This window comes from Conger conger, chromosome 9 (assembly GCF_963514075.1).
Source record: "Conger conger chromosome 9, fConCon1.1, whole genome shotgun sequence".
Lineage (NCBI taxonomy): Eukaryota > Metazoa > Chordata > Actinopteri > Anguilliformes > Congridae > Conger > Conger conger.
Window position 1 is genome coordinate 32,535,728 of NC_083768.1, and position 21,278 is coordinate 32,557,005.

A 21,278-nucleotide genomic window follows, 5' to 3' on the forward strand; every position below is an offset into this window, starting at 1 on the left:
ATTGAAAAGTGGGAGTTGAACTATTTTTTTAATTATGTAACTACATTTTTGTTAAATTTATCATCAAATGCCATGCACCAATGAGCAGACATTAATCTTTTGTTCAGTGCTGTTATATAAAAACGCTCTTTCTGTGCCACAGTGATCTAAAATCTCAAGTTAAGGTTTGTGTCCTGGGGTGGAATGTTTTAAATAGTTTTTTGTTAGTCAGAATACAAGCCCTACTAATCGTTCCAGCTAGTTTTTCCTTAAAAGTCTCGGACACATGCCTGAATGCTGCACGGCACCGCAAAGTCAAGATAAATCAACACGAAACATGACAGAGGACAATGTTTTGAGAGGAAAAAGGCAGAAAAGGCACAACAGAAAAAGATGTCAGAGAGAAAGAAAGGGAGAGAGAGAGAGAGGGAGGGGAAAATGAGAAAGGGAGGCAGGGGGAGGAAAGGAGAAAGAAGTGGAGGGGTGAAAAGGGGGAGGGATAAAGGGAAGGGTGAAAAAGCTGGACACTGGAAACTTGTGCCCTGGGAGGAGCCATATGGAAGCATGTGGGCGGAGAAACCCATCTCTTTCGACCAGATCCTGGCTTCACTGGAGGATATCCTGAGATAGAGTATCAACACACACACATACACACACACACGCACACACGCACACACATGCATACATGCATGCACACACATATACAAACACACAAGTGCTCTGTGGTCCTCTCTAAACAACATCTTCACACAAGGGAAATACATCCGAACTTCAGCCTGGTTAAAAGAGACTGGATGACTCACTGAAAGGTAATCACATTTTCCTTTGGGATGTTTCCCATTGTCCATTTTCAGTGACCAGGGTCTTCTAAAAGGGGAATATTTCCAGGGGATATAGAGAGATTTCAAAATGTTTCATAGAGCGATTCAAAATGGTTAGTCAATATAATTATGCTTACTAGACTATCAGATCTCTTTTAGCTATATACTTAATGTTCTTTGTCTCAACTCAGTGGAAAATTGCGTATAGTTCTGTTTGCTTGTTTAAGGACCTTAACTACTGTAAGGACCAGAATAGAACTGCATTGTTTTCACATTTAATGCATGCATATTTTACAGTAAAACAATTTTTATTGATTTGTGTTTTAATTAAATACAATAATCTGGTGGGAAGGTGGCCAGTATACTTGTAATCTCATTATGTTGTGAATCTACCATTTGTGGACATGCTTTGTGATAATTTGGGCTTTTGTTGTAAGTTTTAATAACTACGGTAGGTTTTTTCAAAAGAAAAAACTATTGATTTGTCTACATACTTTTACAAATAGCTTTCTTTTCATTCTTGGTTGAACACATTAAGGTTATTCTGAGTAGTCTACTGATTTGTAGTGACTAAGTAACTGAAGTAATTAGACAAAAGCCACAGTACATTTTTAGACTGTATTGCAACATTGTAGCGTGCAGCGATGTAGCCCACCTCAAAGTCTCTGCGGCATGACTGACAGATTGGGGGATATTCGCAAGGAAACTACAGCGAGCATAGCTTTCCAATGACCTCAGCACAGCCTTGCAGTGTTCCAACTAAAGTGCTCGTACCATCTATTGTCATTTCAGATCTTACTGTACCAGATGGCTAATGCTGAAAAAGAAAAGCCAAACAAATAGCTCACTGTTTCATCTTGTGAGCCTCAATTATTTGAGTTTTCCACATTGTATTTGCCTGTGGAGTCCTGTTATGGAAACGAGTAGCGATACCCAGTCAGATTAGGAAAGGATCGTAAAGAATGAGTGCAGTTGTTGTAAATATGCCATTCACACCTGCCTGTCTGCATCATCATGTGCCAGGGTATGTTCTTATCATATGTGAGCAGTGAGTCAGTCCTCCTGTAATTTGACCGGCACCTGGAATGTGTTGTTATTTCTCTTGAGATCATGAATTGTTTGCAGAGGGTGACGCTAAGTTTTGCCACTTTCTTTGACTGCTGTCAACTTGCCCGTACCTCTGTGTAAAAGCTCTTATCACACTCTGAAAGAAAGGATTGTTTATTTGAGCAATGTTTTGTGTCTGTGTGTATGCGCATGTGTGTGTCCCTGAGTGCCTACGTGTGTGTCCGTGTATGTCCGTGTTTCTGACTTATGTCCGTTCTGCATTTTCCCTCAAAACACTCACCTCCTGTTCAAGGACAACATGAAAATCTGGAACTAATCTAAATTGTTTGGATTTGAATCTGTCCTTAAGTAAGTTTCTTATGTTGGGTTTATGCGCACGCACACACACACATACATACACACACATACATGCACACACGCACGCTCACAGACACACACACACCCGCACACACAAGGATATTTAATGAAGTTAGTGAAGTTGTGGGTGAAAAAGTTACAGAAGGCAGAGTGGGTGTTCTGTTGGGGACCCTCTAAGTGAGAGTCTTTGTGAACGCTTGTGGTCTCTGCTAGCTCAGGCTTGTCTGTCTGCCTGATTGGGCGATGGGACCATAGATAGATACAGCATTCCTGGTAGGACAGTGGAAACACCATGAGCCTCCAGAACCATGAATCTTGAGGGTTGGATTACAGAAGATGGGCTACAGAAGATGGGGCTTCTCAACCTCTTCTAACAACATTGATGTATATTTGCCTGTAGATCATCTGATGTGTTTCTCCAATTGGGTATAAATGCTACAATATAGTCACATTTGAACTAAAATGAACTAAATGTTTTGTGAGTTAGCTGCATAGACTGCTTCACCACAATTTTGTAACCATCTTCCACAGATCATTACATTTAAACAGCATTTATGCTGTTTTCTTATTGTGAAACTGCTTCTCAAAGATTCATTACGTTACATTTGGCTGACGTTTTTATCTAAAGCGACTTTCAGTTGATTAGACTAAGCAGGAGACAAACCTTATTGTGGGTACACCGGGGATGGAACCACCAGGGATGGAACCACCGGGGATCGAACTTGTGGGTCCCAGTCATGTACCTTAACCACTACGCTACAGGCCGCCCTATAGTGTTTAGCTGCCGTGCAGGTTTGTGAAGGTTTGCCTTAGTGATAAGTAACAAGAAAAATTGAACTAGAATAGAATTTTAGATTTTGATGAAGTACAGGCGAATTACACCAGAATGGGCCTGGATCCAGTCCAGAGTCGAGGGATGAAAACATCAGCTTGGAATGCTTGCCTTACGGATTACCCAGAATACAACTCATCAGTGCTAGCATGTTTACAGTATTTTAGCTCAAGTTGTAGCACTGTGATTCAGTACTATAGCCACATGGTTGAGGGATTCATTTTGTTTTTTGTTGGGGTCTATGGGACAACGTGTGTGGCTACTGAGGATTTCTACTCTGAAAGGGCAGACATTGTACCAAAACTGCACCTTCCTAGTTCCTAGTTGCGCAAAAAAATCTGCATTTTATATTCCTGACTGTGAAGTTCACCAACAATGAACCAAAAGCCACAGGAATCTTAACAAAAGAGTACTGCTGTGTTGATGATAAGCTGCTTTTAAGGCAATAATTCTCTACGGGTCTCACAAACCTGCTCTTCAGCAAGCGTGACATGCTTATCATATCTGAGAAAAAGTCCAGTGGGCGGCCGCGTCATGCCAAGCTGAGGTATGAGATGAGTTACCTGTCCATGCAGCTTCCGCTCCTGATTACACTAAAAGGATCGTATTTTACTCTGTTTTACCACAGGGGTCATCCTAATTGTCCCCCAGCATATGTTCTCGATGAGGAATGTTTGTGATGTTTTGTTGATTTGATCACAACTGGAGGTCAGGAAGACCATGTCGATACAAGCAAGACAGATGCTATAGGCAATAAAAAATGATAAACTGCACCCAAGGGAATGTTCATTTAATAGTTCATAAGCACTGGTTATATTCTACCCAGATTCACAAGGAGAAGTGGGCCCTCCCTGTTAATTTCAATGGATGTCATTCAAATATAATTGTGTGTTTTTAACCTTTTCATTTTCATCATGCTTTAAATTGTCCTTTGAAGGCATTTGTGATACTACCAGTTCTTCCAAAAGCTGACCAAATACGAAGAATACAGGCCTAAGATGGCACCTCTCATTTAATTTTGAACAGTTTATTTCTAAACTGTTGTAGAGAGTTCAGTCACCAGAACACCTTCCCTGCTCCCATCATGCATTGCTTAAATTAACCGCTATGCCTGTGGTTCTCCCCAGCACTCTACTACTGTTGAGGTATTTAGGACGGCTTAAGTTTATATGACAGGTAGTGCTGGATTTTTTTCTCTTGTTGGTCAGAGGAAGTGAAACTAAGCAGCACATTTTACTCCACTGACCCAGTGGCCTGGTGAACCTAAGCACTCAAATATATGGCTTTGACTCTTCAGCCGTCAGCTTGTAATGGAAATGCACCCTGAAGCGTATTTCCAGTGCGTATTTCCGGTTCTGCACTGTAGAAAAACGTTTCTTGTAAGGTCACTGAATGTCCACACTGTGCGTATGGGGGTTGGTCGCTGTGTCTGACCTGAGGTGCCTGGTGTTAAACTTGTTTCTGTTTCACTGCGGGGCTCTTAGATGGTACCCTCCCTCTGGCTACAGGTCTGCTTCCTGCTTAAATGGATCAGCTGTAGCAGAGCGTTGGAGTAAGGCTTGGGAGGTTAATGTCTCCCCTCCAACCATAAATCCCCATTAAGGACAAAAGGGTTGATGATGTCATGGTGTTCCTGGTAATTATGGCTCTTTAATGGGTGGCAGGCCACCCCTGAAAGCAGGGCTTTGGGAACCCAATGAACACAGAGGGTCCTCAAACCACGTTGTTGTCTGTGCTGTTGCACACGGCTACGATTCACACTGCCATTTTCTCACTTAAAAAGATCTAATCTTGTACAGCGCGAGCACGGAGCCTTTGGCAGGTTCTCGTAAACAGATTACAGAGGCAGAGCTGAAACACAGCCTATATGAATCAGTCTTCTCTCAACCCGGGTTGACTTTTGCGTTTGATTTTCACTCAACACCCCGAAGGATGATTCAGGCCCAAAACATGCGATGTAATCACAGTTTTGGTGATTTAATACGCTGCTTAGCAGTGACAGGGTGCTTGTGCGCCGTGGTGAAGTCATCATATTGGTCAAGGTTGAATATTAATCTACAGGGGCCTGGGCTGAACTGTAACCTACTCATTTGCTGAGTGTGTAGTAATTCCATACAAATAAGTTTCTCGTCTGTGAAGTGGAATTTTTCCACTTAAAAGCTGAGCTGTGGAGGTTGGGGCTATAAATATCCAGCTCCATGTGTGAAGCATTAGGCGAACCCTGTTTTTAAATTTAACAGACATGCTGCAGTATCAGTAACCATGCGTATGTGAGCACATATGTGTCTGGTTTCGTGTGTCTTTGCTTGCAGTGTTTGTGGGCGTACTCATGCGTGCAGTATGCATGTTGGTGGTTTTGCATGTATCGTATGTTATCAATCATAAAGCTCAAAGCATCTCATACTTATATCCTTTAAACACAATGATGGATAATTGTAGACATAATTTCTGGTTCTGGTATATATTACTTTAACCAGATGGAGGTTGAAATTGAGGGAGGATGGATTGTGTGGGAGAATTAACACCAGGGGAACATTTTGAATCAGCTACACAGTGCTGTAACTAATTTGCTCCTTTGCATAAACCTCAGGTTTTTCCTGCTCTTTACCACTCCACAAGCATCAACTACAGCAGCGCTCATCCACTTACTGTCCACTTCCTGTTGTCCTCAGGAAACCGTGCTACCAAGTGTCCGGCAGGATGATATCCCAGGAGGCACTGCGCCTTCCGCCCGAGGGGCGCTCAGTGTCCCAGAATTCCCTGGACTTCACCTCCATGGAGGACTACTGGAGTGAGGTGAAGAGCATGGAGGAGAACGGCCAAGGGTGTCAGGAGGAGCTCCTGGAACGCAGCGTCGATGGTACGCCGATCCCTGCCCCACAGGCTTCTGGGAAAGGGAGCCCGCATTCATTCTTTAATCTGGTACACATGTACCAGAGAGACCTCAGAGAGGATCAGAGAGGCCTCAGAGAGGATCGGAGATGCCTGTCTGGGGCAGTCCGTGGGGCAATAGGCTCTGGTCTCTTTCTACACCAGACTCAGAGGCAGTCAGCACATTACTGTACCACCCACAGCTGTTATTCCTTGACCTAAATTCCAGATTTTGAAAGACTCTTCTTCTTTTGCATGTGTGGCATTTGCTTTGTGTCGTTCGTGGCTGATAAACTGTCATGGCTGGTAAACTGACACAGGGGGTGCTGTGGGGGCTTTGCAGAGGCTGAGCTTGAGGAGGCCTGGCTCCACGAGGCGGGGCTGTCCACGCTGGTGTCCGGAGCGCCGGGAGACGGTCCCGCGGAGGCCCTGCTCTCCACCCTCACGCGCACACAAGCCGCCCTCGTCAAGAAACGGCTGGATAACTACACCCAGACCATGCGCAAGAGGAACAAGCAGCCCATGCGCCATGTCCGTGATGTCTTCTCCACCCCCGAACCCCTGGTGAGCGCCTGCCCATTGGCAAATTCCCAAAAAACTGAAACGGAGATCACCAAAAAGAAGTGAGTCCATGAGACCTAGCAGTTTACTGCTAGGTAAACTGCTAGGTCTCATGGACTCACTTCTTTTTGGTGATCTCCGTTTCAGTTTTTTCATGGTTGTTACATGTCTATTGTAATGTTTCATACATTTATATCCAACCTGCTCTTCAGACAGGTTCATTTGATAAGAGGAGAAATTAGTTTCTTAGGCACCGGAATGAAAAGTAATGGATGCTGTGGGCCACCTGTGTCCTGTGCCAGGAACATCATTAAGAGTCAGGAGCTGCCCGTTTCAATCCAGTTTTTACTCTATTGGTCTAAATCTAATTTGAAACAGCAGAGATTCCCTCTGATGCATCTTCGTTCTCACAATCCCGTTGTAGGCAGTTGTGGAGAAGTCTTATCCTTTCTGTGTATAATAAATTGAACTGGATGCCAACCCTCCAGGACCATGGCTTGAGACCACTGCTCTGAAACCCACTGGGATGTGACAGTGCAAATCCATATATGCCCTCTGTAGATCCCATCCATTTAGCTATCCTCACTCTAATTAGATCCAAACCACTTACTGTATCTATCCTCATTCTCATTATATCCAATCCAGTTTGCTTATTCCATCCCGCAGAAGTAGGGAAAGAATCTAGTCCCAGATGCAACATGTACTTCTATACTTGCTGCTGTGATTGACAGCGTTTGAATTCCAGAGCAGTAGAGGGGTGGCTGAGTGCAGGAGGCGTGAGTGTTGCCCTTGTTTTGTCTCTCTGAGGTAAAGCTGTTGACAGGGCCCTCCTGTCTTCATTGACAGAGACTGACAGAAAGAGCTCAGGGGGGCGGAGCTTGGAGACATGTGCGGTATTTGCAGCAGTCAGCTTTACCGCTGACTCAGCTGATGGGCAGGCGTGACTGTCCGATGACTCACTCACACACAGCTGGTCTGGGATCAGTGGGGCTTGATAACTCCCCCCTCCCTTCCCATTCTCATGGTCCACACCGTCGACACTGAGTGCAATTAAGGAGAGAGTTTGTAGACTGTGTAGGTCTGGCTTGAACACATGCTGGTGAAAGACCGTAATATCGATTGATCTGAGATTGGCAACCAAAGTGTAAATGAAACCCCCATTTCCTGAAAGTTGTTTAAAAGGCAAACAGATTTGCTTTGTCTTGTTAGCTGCTTGGAACTTGATAAGACGCTAAAAGCCCTGATTGATGACCAAAGGCTTTTCATCCAGAAAAGATTTTTCACAAAAAGGTCATTTTAGTAAAAAGTAAAGAATGTGAGGTTTTTTTTCCTTCCCTTCTTGCACGCAGAAATGTTTCATATCTTTCTCTGCTTCAGTAAAAGGCCTTTTTAAGTGGGTGAAATGTGTGGTAGTTGTAGGAGTCCAGTAGTAGCCAGTTGGCTCCACTGCCCAGCTCAAGTGAAAGCTCTAGGGTCTGACTTCATGTTCAAGGCATTCGCATTTAAGCCGAAGCATGAACGTTGAATGGTATTTTGGAGTAATAAAACTGGGATGGAGACATTTACAGCTTAATAATTTATGCTTTCTTTAGGGGCTCTCAAGTGTAGTACTGAAATGTGGCTGTGGTCTTCTCCGACCATGGGAGAGCTAACATTGGCTGTGTGTCCTGCAGGAGGTTTATATAATTGGCTGTAGCTCAGGGAGGGGTAGATTCTATCAGCATGGTATTCTGTATTGTATTTCATCAGGTCAATGTTGTGCCTACAATTTGCGTATGCTACACAAAAAATGCACACATCGAAACATACTGCTATCTGTGCGCATGTAGTTTATGTACATGTACATGTAGTGCAATTCATTTTCCAACTAAATTTAACATACACAAATGTGAAAATGATAAATGTGGGCACCTATAATTACATGTGTATTCTTTTTGCCTTTAAGCTTTAATATGCAGTATTAGGAAATCAGTGACCACCACAGCAGTGAATTTGTTGGCTTAATTAAGGCTACTTCAGAAAGTAATAGCTACATCTATACCTAATAAAGAAACACAGTTAATGGCGGCCATTGTTCATTTGCATAGGGAAATGGCTGCACTTTTGCACTCACTTACTGTATGTACTACTTCCTCTTTCTCTCACAGTCTGGACGTGCCAGTGACACCGTCTCCCCAGTCCCCCCTAACACCCAGTCCCCCCTCAAAATACCCCACTGGAGCCCTGTGCAAGGTGAGTCACACCAGGTGCCCCTGTCTGTTACAGTGAGCAGAACTAAACCACAACCCCCCCCCACCCCCACTGACCGGTACAATGCATGCAGTGCTGAACACTCCTGCCACACTGAAAGCCCACATGAACACACAGAAGCCCTTAGTCTAGTGTAAGGGGTGCAGAACTTCAGTGGCTTCTTTTTGTATATGCACATCTGTGCGTCTTTCTGTATGTATTCCTGTAAATGTGTGTGTGTCATTCTGTATGTGTTTACTCGTGCATGTGTGTGTGTGTGCTTATTCCTCATGTCTGGGTGTGTGCAGGGGAGGTCCAGCCCGTGAAGGAGACCCTGGCGTTTGATGTGCCATACTCGGAGGGCGTCGCTGCCCGCAGGAAGGAGGGGAACTGCCAGGACTGCAGCCGGGTCAGCAGGGAGGACTCCCCCCCGCCCGTGAGTCACATTCCCGTTCCCATCACCCCAGCGCCCTCAGCGCCAGGCCTGAAGCACAGCTCCACCACGGTGGGGAACCGCAAATCCCCCTTACCCCTTTTCACCAACCTCTTTCTCTTCCCATGTCTCACCCTCTCAGATATTTCTCCCCCCGTGTCCCAAACTTGGACTGACCCGAGTGGACGACCTGTCCTCTGAAGACATGAGGAAGGTCGGGTACATCTCCCTGATAGAGCTGACCACCTTCTACGACGCGCTGGGCTTGGAGCTGAAGAGGAGGCGGTCGGTGCGCTGCAAGGCTCGGGGTGAGTCCAGGAGGGTGGGGCCGGCGGCGGTGCGTCCAAACGCACCTGTTCGCAGACACCGTCACCTCGGTGACTGCCGCTAATCCGCGCTGAACGCCCTTTCTCTTCCTGTCCTCAGAGAGCGGCATCTTTGGAGTTCCCCTAGCAACGCTTTTAGAAAACGACCAGAAAAAACTCCCTGGGTCCAAAGTTCCGCTGATTTTCAGAAAGGTAAGGCGCTGCCACCGTGCTCAATCCCGGAACAGCTTTTGCGGATCAGGATTTAAATCAGGCTGTAGATCCCCGCACAAACACTGACTGGAAATCTCTGATCGTACTCTGGTATTTTTGGATATCTACTCAGATAAACACTTCCCCCATGACTGGTTGTATGCTCTAGTTCCTCCTTCAGTAAGGAGATGTTTCTAAGTGCACTGAGTGTCATATCATCTCCTCCACATTGACATTACAGAACTTCACATATTTTCTCAACCGGCCCCCATATCCTCTGATAGCAGTAAAGGCACATAGAGTACTCTGGTCAGGTATTCAATGGGAGCCGTAAACCTGGAATTCAAACCTTCTGATTACAAGCCTATATTCAGTAATCTGTACTTCGAAGAGACTCGGATATCAGTTCATCTGTGTGGAATGTGTGCAGCACAAACCAACCAAAGCAAACACTGAACTTGTGTGTGCTTGTGTGTGTGTGTGCTTGTGTGTATGTGTGTGTGTGTGTGTGTGTGTGTATGCGTGTGTGTGTGTGTGTGTGTTTGCAGCTGTTGTCCAAGCTGGAGCAGACAGGTCTGCAGACAGAGGGCATTCTGAGAGTACCTGGGTCAGCCTCCAGGGTCAAGGTGAGGTCACACTGGATCTCCATGCCAACCTAGCCGTCCTATTACAGTGCCTGTCAACCATGTGAAAACATGAATAAATTATTCAAATATAGCATGGTACATACAGTACAGTATATTGCACTCTCAAAAAGCATGTTTTAATATCAAACACACTTTGTGTTACTACTTATGTGTTATTTCAACACATTTTGGGTCAATGTGACTACAACTGTGTTAAGTGGTCACATTGACTGTTTATATGTTACAAAGAGGGAACACAAAATGTTGCCCTTAATTTGTGTTCTCAGAACCAGCCCATTATGATTTCTTTTTAACACAGCTGTTTTGAGAGGGGGCAAAGCATATTTTACAAGTTTTTTTTAACGCACAGCTGCAGCTGGGAATCGAACCTACAGGTTGGGCCTAATGACCCAAAATCTCTGGGAGATTAGGAACAGTTTTCATGTGCCCTGTTCCCGCCCTCGCTGTAAACATACGTTTTAGAAAGGAACCAGGGTTAGGGTGGTTTGATTTGTTTGGAGCCCAGTTTGATTTGTCTGGAGCCATAGTGGGTCAGAGCCGTCGCCATGAAGCTCAGCCCATCTGAAAGTAAAAGAGCCTGCAGGTATTGAGTTTCCTGTGGGACAGGAAGTGGCACATGGAAGCGGTTAGCACAGGAAAGCAGTCTGCCCTGGCGTGGCCGAGGTTCACTCCACAGCAGACGCATTAAAGGGCACCTTCTGTTCTGTTCAAATCACCCGTCGTTCACCTAACAGTTCCCATTCCCATTCGCCATGTGTGTCTAATTGCAGCCTGGAATACCTTTCCTCAGAAAGGCCAGTGCTGCCGCAAAACACATTCCTGGGAAAGAGTTGAGCTGAGAGCACTGACCACATTCCTGAACAGTGCTCCTTTAGGAGTCTTAGAAATGCCTAGTCTGGCCTACCAAATGTTTTCCCTGGGTTTGTTTTCTCTCATAGCACGTTCCCTTAAAATGAGCAAGAGCTGAGGGAGTTTTGCATTTTATGCTTGTTTGGTGCCTGTTTTTCACATGTCAATGTCACGTGTTCTGGGGGCAGCACCTACGGCAGGAGTTGGAGACCAAGTTCTACGAGGACCGCTTCGACTGGGAGCAGGTCCGACACAACGACGCGGCCGGGCTACTGAAGATGTTCATCAGGGAGCTGCCCTACCCCCTGCTGACGCTGCAGCACCTCCCGGCCTTCATCGCCGTGCTCAGTGAGTCTTCCTCCTGCCACATTACCGCTCAGAACCCTCGGGCCAGTCTCCAACCGAGCCCGTCTGCTCACGTATCCGCTGCCCGTTCACTCTGCGCTGCTGCATTTTCACATTCTGATAATGGCTATTTAATGTCATATTGTCAAACTGAGGAAGAGATTAATGAGCTCCATTACTCTCCACAGTTGCTTTACATTTATTGCATAAATACTGCCACCCTCTGGTGACTATGAGCACTACGTCTTTGTCTGCAAGGGCTGCGTTGATTCACGTTCCGGCTGCAGAACGTCTCATTGTTCTGTTGTTTTCTTAAGCTTAGTGCTGGTGTTGAGAGCTCTTAGTGTGATACTGATGTTTTTCCCTCCTGTTGGCTGCCGTGGTCAGATATGCCGCTGTCCAAACATCAGATCCAGGCACTGCACCTTCTCATCATGCTGCTCCCGGAGCCCAACAGAGACATGCTGAAGGTAGGGCCTCCACACCCCCACACCGTCAGGGCTCCTCCCGGTCAGAGCTCTGCCTCTTTCTCCACCGCACACAATCACTTCCAGAAAAACTCTGTGGAAACCATTCTTGGAAAAAAGTGACTGATTCACCACACAGACCAGCAGTGGAAATTCCCTGTTTTCATGTGGCATTGTGTGATTCGGTCTCATGCTGGTGGTCATGGGCTGCTTCTAAACACCTGCTCAGCAGACTGTGTTTGAAATAGTGCAATATTCCAATCAGCAGTAACTATATTTCTATGTCATGCTCCCATGTCTGTAGTGTTGTGAGATCATTCACGACAGGCTGTGTTGGAGTCCTGGGCAGTCTCAGTCCAGGGCAGTTAAAGCTCCTTTAACCTCATCTAACATCCATCAACCTCTTGTAGCCAAGATGAATACTTATTTTACTTTGCATTTCATTTCATTGAAAACATATGGGCGTCCAGATATCATATATCAGCTAATTACTGTGCATTCCCAGTCTTTAGCACTGGTCAGGTTGTATACATGGCCAATCCGTTTATCAAAGGGAGTGGGGGTTCTTGGATTGTAGTTCGAAATGTCACAAGGACAGTTAATAAAACAACTATTCCCATGTACAGTAAATCTCAACTAAGGGCATTTTGCCCCCCCCCCCCTCATTTAGGAGCACTGTTGGATGAGTGAGGGTTATAATGTATAACAAGGGCTTGTGGGAGGTGAAGTTCATACCTTGTTCAGCACAATCCGCAAATCCACAAGTTCAAGCCCTTGCAAATTCAATTTCACTTCACTCCCTGCTAAATCCTGATCTCTACACACTCAAGTTATCAGACCTAGAGTTGTGTTTAAGGCGGAAAAGTATCACAGACCTCTTGCTATAGCATATGTTTGGTCTAATTTGTTAGCCTTTGCTAATTGCTTAAGGCATAGTTTATATTTAATGACATACTTTTATTAATAGCACGAATAGAATTTCTAAACGTTATCCTGGATAACTGAAGCACATCCCCAGTGAGGGTAATGTAGGCTGCGGTTCCCCAATAGAGCCTAAAGGGTGCTCATATTCCTGCCCCTGGTCCTTAGGCCCTGCTGGAGTTCCTTAGGAAGGTGGTGGCTCATGAGGACAAGAACCGCATGGGCCTGTGGAATGTGTCCATGATTGTGGCTCCCAACCTGTTCATCATCCGTGGGAAGAGTGCCAAGCTGGAGGAGATGCAGGGGGCTGCGGGCACCGCCCGCCTGGTGTGTCTCCTCATCACCAACCAGGACCTGCTGTGGACGGTGAGCGTCACCCTGAGTGCCTCTGTAACCAGCTCTTATCACTTTACTGAACTACCACTCTACTGATCTACCACTCTACTCAACTACCACTCTACTGATCTACCACTCTACACAACTACCACTCTACTGATCTACCACTCTACACAACTACCACTCTACTGATCTACCACTCTACACAACTACCACTCTACTGATCTACCACTGTACTACCATTATACACAACTACCACTCTACTGATCTACCACTCTAGACAGGAACCACTCTACTGATCTACCACTCTACACAGGAACCACTCTACTGATCTACCACTCTACACAACTACCACTCTACTGATCTACCACTCTACACAACTACCACTCTACTGATCTACCACTCTACACAGGAACCACTCTACTGATCTACCACTCTACACAGGTACCACTCTACTGATCTACCACTCTACATAGGTACCACTCTACTGATCTACCACTCTACACAACTACCACTCTACTGATCTACCACTCTACACAACTACCACTCTACTGATCTACCACTCTACACAACTACCACTCTACTGATCTACCACTCTACACAGGTACCACTCTACTGATCTACCACTCTACACAGGTACCACTCTACTGATCTACCACTCTACACAACTACCACTCTACTGATCTACCACTCTACACAGGAACCACTCTACTGATCTACCACTCTACACAACTACCACTCTACTGATCTACCACTCTACACAGGTACCACTCTACTGATCTACCACTCTACACAGGTCCCACTCTACTGATCTACCACTCTACACAGGTACCACTCTACTGATCTACCACTCTACTACCACTCTACTGAAGTACCACTGTACTGAACTACTGCTCTACTCAACGACCGCTCTTCACAACTCTTCAACAGGCTTTTCCTGATATTAAGCCATGTACTGTATCTGCCTGGTTAAACAGATCTGATCTTCACTGAAGTGAGCTTTCTGAGTCCTGAGAGTGTTGCTGGCCTTATGAAGTGCTGTGATCCCTGCTGGACTGTAGGCTTCCTGGGTGGGGGGCTGAGATGCCCTGATTTATGGTTTTGGCTGCCTGAAACCCTGAAGCACAAAGCAAATTACAGCTGTGAAATTTAATGGAGTGTAAACCCTCTCTTAATGGATTGTGGTCTCAGGGCCAAAGTGGGGACATTAACTTGGCCCAGGCCTTGTCACACAGCCACACACACACACACATACACATACACACACACATACTCACACACTCACTCTCTCGTACTCTATCTTTCTCTCCAGGTGCCGTGCTTCCTCATCTCTCACCTGCGGAAGCTAAACGAGGCGTCTGTGACCAAGAAGCCTCCGAGTTCAGAGAAAACCAAAAGGAAACTGCTGCGGAGATGGACCATGGACCGCGACAAACGAGAGAAAGCTCAGGTAATGCAGAACGCATTCTTAAACACAATTACATTAACACAATTACATTCTTAATCAATTACATTTACACAATTACATTCTTAAACACAACTACATTTACACAATTACATTCTTAAACACAATTACATTTGCACAATTACATTCTTAAACACAATTACTGCAAGGCATCAAAGTTGATGGATTACAGAGTAATTGAAAGGGAGCAACTAATAACTTAATTATAAATATTTGAAGCTCCGTCTATATTGTCATGTGTCGTGGTATTCGCTCTAGTACCCTCTATAACAAAGAGCCTCTTCTGCAATGAGAGCTCTCTCTCACTGCGTCCTGATTAATTCATTTCTGTGTCCCTTCTGCATTGTCCTCGCTAATTTATTTAGCCAATCCAATTAATTCAATTGATTAAATCATTTGGAGAATGGAACGATTTTCCTAAATGAATGGCACAGATCACAACCTCTCCATATTCTGCCTGCTCTCTGGGCTCTGAATGAGGCTGCCTTGCTGGCCTGTCTCTAATTATACAATTTCTCATTAATCAGAGGTCAGGAGGAGGCCTTTGCAGCTGCATAACAGTCACTGCTGACTGCCCCCTGAAGCTACTCATCTTTTTTTATCATTTTAGCCATTTAGCCTCTGTTCCAGAGTAACTTACACAGATTTACATTAATTAAATGCAATCCATTTGTTTTTTACTGAAGCAGTTCAGATTTAGTACCTTGCTGAAGGGTACAACAACAGTGCCCCTCCTGGGAATCAAACCCACAGAACAACCTTGGAGTCCCATAGCCATTATACTCCACTGTGGCCCTGGTGCATTCTGCCATTCTGCCTTTGAGGGCCCCTAAGCAGGATTTGATTTGGGGCCCCACTAACCCAACATCATTAATACATATATTTAAAAATAATTAGGGGCCCCCTGGTGGTGGCAGGGCCCTAAGCAGTGGCTGATGATGATTATTACACACCCCAGCCTGGTGTGACTCTAATCTCCTGTGCACCTGTCCTGCAGTTCTCAGAACTTTTTCGTGAGAACGTCATCCGCGTTCACGCGCCCCTCCACGCCAAGGTCTCCATGGCGATACTGCTGGACAACGAGACAAAGGCTAAGGATGTCTTGGCTCGCTTCGACTGCGAGAATGGGTCAGTGTGGAGATTTAGTGCATTTCATTCAGTGTGTGTGTGTGTGTGTGTGTGTGTGTATGTACGTGTGTGTGTGTGCTTGTGTGTATGTGTATGTGTGTGCGTGTGTGTATGTACATGTGTGTGTGTGTGTGTGTGTGTGCTTGTGTGTATGTATGTGTGTCTGTGTGTGTGTGTATATGTGCGTATGTGTATGTACATGTGTCTGTATGTGCACGTGCATGTGTGTGTGAGAGTTTAGAATGTGTGTATTCTCTGGTCTAGACACAGCTGATTTTTCTTCCCTAATTATCTACAGGTCCCGTGTCTCTGGCAGAAAGCCCAGGCAGTTCTTATTTGAGGTCGGGGGAAACATAGGTATGATCATCTGATTGCAACACAATTCACATTAATCACTCTCAATTATATGAAGACACTGTACCGCATATTATGAGTCCAGGTCCTCAGTTGAATAGTAGAGTCTCTTATCCGAGGAATTTATTTACAAAGACATACAATCCAGTAATACAGGTGGATATTTGCTTAAGTAATTTGGCTTAAGTACTTTGCTCAAGGGCAGAAACGGTAGTGGTGCAGCTGAGAATTGAACATTCAGACTCGGCCTAGCAGGCCCAGACTCTGTCTGAGGGCATGAGCGGATATTGCCTTGACAGCAGCACCCCCGTCAGGAAAAGGGACAGGTGCTGGAGAACACAGGAAGCAAATTTAATTCGTCATTTGTTTGTTGCTTAAAAAGCGACACCTATTTCACTAGATGCGGGCTCCTCAACCGTCCTCTGTCCTGCAGTCAAATATACTTGTGTGTCTGGCACCCATTTATTCAATTATTTAATCTCCTACATGATATCGGAATAAGTGCTGACCAGAGTCTAGCCGTTGAATGAATAGTGTAATATTTCTGGTAATAAGTGTCCTCAAAATATACTTCCATGTTTATTTGTGACATAAATTGCTGTACGGTGACTGATCTGACTGTTATCATTTTTAGGAGAGAGATGCTTGGACCCTGAGACGCATCTTCTTGATTTGTACCGTGTCAATCCCAACTGCACATGGGTCTTCAAGCCCAAAACAACCTGAGGAGGCCCCCGGAGCAGTAAGAGACTGCAAAAATAAACCATCAATACAAGCTGTCGCCCTCTGGTGGCCGTCCGCGTGAGGGCATTCATTGAGCCGGGATTACCGAAGGCGCCTGTGGTTCGATGTCAATTTGGACTCCACCACGAACCCCTCGTTCACGGTCTATAAACAGCTGGGCTGTTGTCTCTGTGTAAAAGCCTTATCCTGTGGAGAACCTGAAGTTCTGGGAGCGGGGCACTGGTGCGTACTGATTTTTGACGGAGGGATTTTTAATAACAGCAATTGATTCGGTGAGCCGTGTCCACCGCGGTCAAAAATAAGGCCATCTGGATTTTTACGGTGCCAAAAAGCACGATTTCACGCGTGTGTTACTGCAGCCACGACCCCTGCTGCTCCGCTGACCTTTCACCGACAGCGAGGCAACAGCAGTGTAAACAAGTGTACAAACAATATTTATACCGCTTATTTATCCCACTTTTTGTATTACCGTGAAGTGTAAACAACATGTTTTTTTAAGTCTGTTGTTCCGTTTTTTGCCGTTTGAAGAGAGATTTGCGCCGTGTGATTGCGACGGTCACGCGCCGGGCAGTGCCTCGGTGCCTTTGATGGGACGATTGGCGACAGACGTGTGCCGCTGTGGGAGTGGAGCCTGGACTGAGCTGGTCTTGATTTCAGGCTTTGAGGACAGCCGTGTGCAGCCTGTTAAGTCCCCTCCTCAAACGGCCCGTGGAATGAACCACTGACTGGGGTACCACTCGTTTGCACTGCTTTCAGCCGTGGTCTTTGAAAACAGGCAAAAGAAAAGCACTTAAAGTCTCCACTATGGATGAACTCTGCCATTATACACTTGTAATACTGTCTCATTCAGTGGAGGATATCCATCAATATTAGGCTATTTTAGGGGCCCAATATGCATTTATTGCAGGGTTTCAACTAGCCAAGACACTCCTCTGTGTAACATATATGTAGCAGAGACTCTTTTACTGGTTTCCTGCTATTACTGGTAAGTTGAGTGGGGTGATGTGTTTTCAGCAAAGTGTATTGCACCGTTGGTCAAGCTGTATCAGTTATAATGGCAGCACGTGCAAGTCTGTCATTGACTACATTGCCTAGAAAATGTACTAGTGTTTCAACCAAAGCTAGGAAGTGAATTGCAGTATGTTTTGTAAAGTTTATTGCATATATATATGTATAAATCACATTTCTATAATACTGCAGAAGCAGTTTTTTCTTCTTTTGCTGTGCTATTATTTTGTTATTTGGATTCTCAGAACCTGTAGTGAAGTGAGTTCATCAGCTCCTGGTAATCTTATCAGCTCCACTTATTTCTCAGGTCTTGAAGAAATCACATGCAGTGAGTCACACATACAAAAGTGGGTTTGAGATTTGTACACAAATCGTTTCAGTCTTACTTGTCATGCTTGGTCTGACGTGGTCTTGGACTGATTAGTTGGAAGGGCACTAGTCCAACTCTTTGTTTGAACGCTGGAAAGAGAACACACGCACACACACACACATACACACACCAACATGCACAGTAATGGACTTTGCTGTCTATTCACTTAAGGACTGGTCGTGCCAAAACAGATGAGCCAAAATATTATGGCCACTCACAGATGCACCAAAATATTAGGACCACTCACAGATGTGGCAAAACATTATGACCACTCACATAATGTTTTGGCCCGTGGAAGGCTCGCCTGTGTGTGGTCATAATGTTTTGGCCCGTGGAATGCACTACATTTCAGGGGTGGTCTTTCACACTTCTCATTTCCATATGACACATTTAAGAATCAGCTTTCTCTGAAGGTTATTGTCCCACAGAGGGGAAGGAGGCTGATGGGGGAAGGGGGGTGGGGGGGTGTATGTGTGTCTGCACATGAGCTGTGAAAAAAATCGTTGGCACAATGCAGGTCTTTATTGTGGTAAGACCACAATAATTTCACTCAACCATCAAGTGAAAAATCTGAAAATCTGATGCCCCAAACCTGGTGTTCCTCACCAGTGGCTGGAACCTATGTGTTCCGGTAAATTCCGCTCGTTGCTCAGTAGGAGGTGGCCCTCGTGCGTCAGACCCCCCCAGCCGGGGCTTTTGGCAGTGTTCTCGCTCTGTATGGTAATCATCACAGCACAGTGGCGCTACAGAGCGAGCCGGCCAGAGCTCCTGCATTAACATGTGATTTCACTCAAACAAAGATTCCTTTCTGCAGCCTGCATGAAGTTGAATGTGTAGCACTTGGGGGTTCTGTACTGGGGGCAGTGTAATCACAGAATGATATCTTTCCCTGCTGTTCAGAGCCACAGATCCCACATGGCTTCTTTCGTAGGAACTTTCTCTCCTGTGCAGAGGAACGTCTGTCTGAAGAATAAAGAAAGCCTTTAAATAATGCTGTAAAACGCTACTGGGGGTAAGTCTGCTGTATTTCATCACCGATTAGTGCACTACAAAAAATTGTTTTAAGTCAGCAGGCCAGATTTAAAGCAGTTTATGAGCAATCAGTATGGCATGGGAGTTCATGCCACACAAACACACACTCTGTGTGGGGTTTAGGACATGGACGCCCACTGGAGTGCTTTTGATGCACTGATTTCACAGAGTTCCTTTCAGAAATAGTTTGTGCATGATTTAAATGGCATTATGCACTCAGTGATCACTTTATTCGGTGGATCTGTACACCAGCTTGTTAATGCAAATATTTCATCAGCCAATCATGTAGCAGGCGCGGTCAAGAGGTTCAGCAGTTTTTCAGACTAAAATGGGGAAGAAATGTGATCTAAGTGACTTTGACCATGCTTGTTGATGTCAGACAGGGTGGTTTGAGTATCTACTGGTCTCCTGGGATTTTCACACACAATAGTCTCTAGAGTTTGCAGAGAATAGTGCAAAAAACAAAAAAGTGAGCAGCAGTTCTGCGGGCAGAGACACGTTTTTAATGAAAGGTCAGAGGAGAAGGGCCAGACTGGTCAAAGCTGACAGAAAGGTGACATTAATGCAAATAACCACACATTACAACAGTGGTATGCAGAAGAGCATCTCTGAAAACACAATGAGTCAAACCTCTAAAGTGGATAAGCTACAGCAGCAGAAAAAATAATAGTCTAATAAATACCTAATAAAGTGCTAAGTGAGTGTATTAATTAACTATGTAAGGAAATGTGCTGAACTGAAAATGGGGTGAGGTCAGACCACCAGCCTGGACAGGATTGGGGGAAGATGCCTTGGAGGTCAAAAATCGTGGTGATGTTGAGGGATCAGTCACGTGACCCCTGATGTCACAGGTCACGCATGCACTTTGGATAGGAAGGCATTTCTGTGTCATGTGATCTGTTTTGAGGTGAAAGGTCACGGCATGAATAAACAGGACAGCCTTCATCAGACATCAGATCAGATCAAAAAGGGAACCAACAGCGGAAAATATAATACACATTCTCTGAAACATACATTACATTCAGCACTTATACACAGAGTAACATGCTTTCACATACAGTCCATGTACACAGATGGGTATTTTACTGAAGCAATTCACATAGCTGCCAACTCTCACGCTTTCGGCGTGAGACACACGCATTTGCATGTGCGTGTGAAAACAGGCAAATGCGTGTGTCTCACGCCGAAAGCGTGAGAGTTGGCAGCTATGAATTCAGGTTGCTGTCCAGTCCAGTTCCATAACCATTGTACAACACTGCCTCATAAAGAAAAGAGAAAAATAAATAGTACAGTTGTATTCCCTTGGGTAGCAGGAGCCCTTCCATCCTCTGCCTGCCACACCTTTGACCCAGCAATAAGCCTGCCCTTACCTTCAGACAGTGGGTGTAATGACCATGAGCTTTCCACGTGGGGGAGCTGTTGTTGCTGATGATCGCAGGCACATAGGACACAAGCTTAAAGATTTTAGGTGATTAGATTTGCTAGCATAATAAAATACTGAACAGCACACAGTGAAAATCAGGGAGAGCAATGCTTGTGTGCTTTGGTGGATCAATTTCTGTTTGTGAGGAAGAAATAGATCTGGATTAAAATGTGTTTTTTTGAGCTCTGTGGATGTTCACAAGTAACTGTGGTATTTTGGTGGATTCATTACCCAAAATAAAAAGGTCCATAGAGGTCCATTATATCACAGCGAACTGCGTCTAAAAAAAAGTAATTTGATCGAGAAAACTGCTCACATCTCAGCAAAACTATCTGGATGGATAGATAGTACTCTGGGTAAGAGGAAACATACTTCAATTAGATTTTTGGATGAACTGCCCCTGTAAACAAAGCATGAATTTTACCAGTATGATCACATTCTGTTGTGGATCACTCTCATTCCTGAGTTTGGTTAGCAGATCAAGGGGGTATAAAGGGAAATTGGCAAAGGATAAATTCTG

At 45.1% G+C, this 21,278-nt stretch overlaps 1 protein-coding gene across 3 annotated transcripts in view; it reads left to right on the top strand.

Annotated features, from left to right (window-relative positions):
- The window catches only part of LOC133137268 (rho GTPase-activating protein 18-like), a 30,571-nt gene extending 12,452 nt beyond the window's left edge, over window positions 1-18,119 (top strand). The window contains exons 2-16 of one of the 3 annotated variants that reach the window (XR_009709591.1): window positions 5,730-5,917; window positions 6,272-6,492; window positions 8,637-8,721; window positions 9,027-9,154; window positions 9,294-9,459; window positions 9,578-9,669; window positions 10,218-10,295; window positions 11,354-11,513; window positions 11,898-11,980; window positions 13,067-13,264; window positions 14,547-14,684; window positions 15,697-15,827; window positions 16,126-16,184; window positions 16,816-17,147; window positions 17,454-18,119. Coding sequence is in view for 2 of the 3 variants with exons in the window: in XM_061255441.1 (XP_061111425.1) it covers window positions 5,730-5,917; window positions 6,272-6,492; window positions 8,637-8,721; window positions 9,027-9,154; window positions 9,294-9,459; window positions 9,578-9,669; window positions 10,218-10,295; window positions 11,354-11,513; window positions 11,898-11,980; window positions 13,067-13,264; window positions 14,547-14,684; window positions 15,697-15,827; window positions 16,126-16,184; window positions 16,816-16,907 (1,819 nt within the window). In the remaining variant the exon portion in view is untranslated. Of the gene's footprint in view, window positions 1-617; window positions 789-5,729; window positions 5,918-6,271; window positions 6,493-8,636; window positions 8,722-9,026; window positions 9,155-9,293; window positions 9,460-9,577; window positions 9,670-10,217; window positions 10,296-11,353; window positions 11,514-11,897; window positions 11,981-13,066; window positions 13,265-14,546; window positions 14,685-15,696; window positions 15,828-16,125; window positions 16,185-16,815 lie in introns of those variants that run through there. The other 2 variants (XM_061255442.1, XM_061255441.1) reach the window with 2 other exon arrangements.
- Window positions 18,120-21,278: the final 3,159 nt, after the last annotated feature.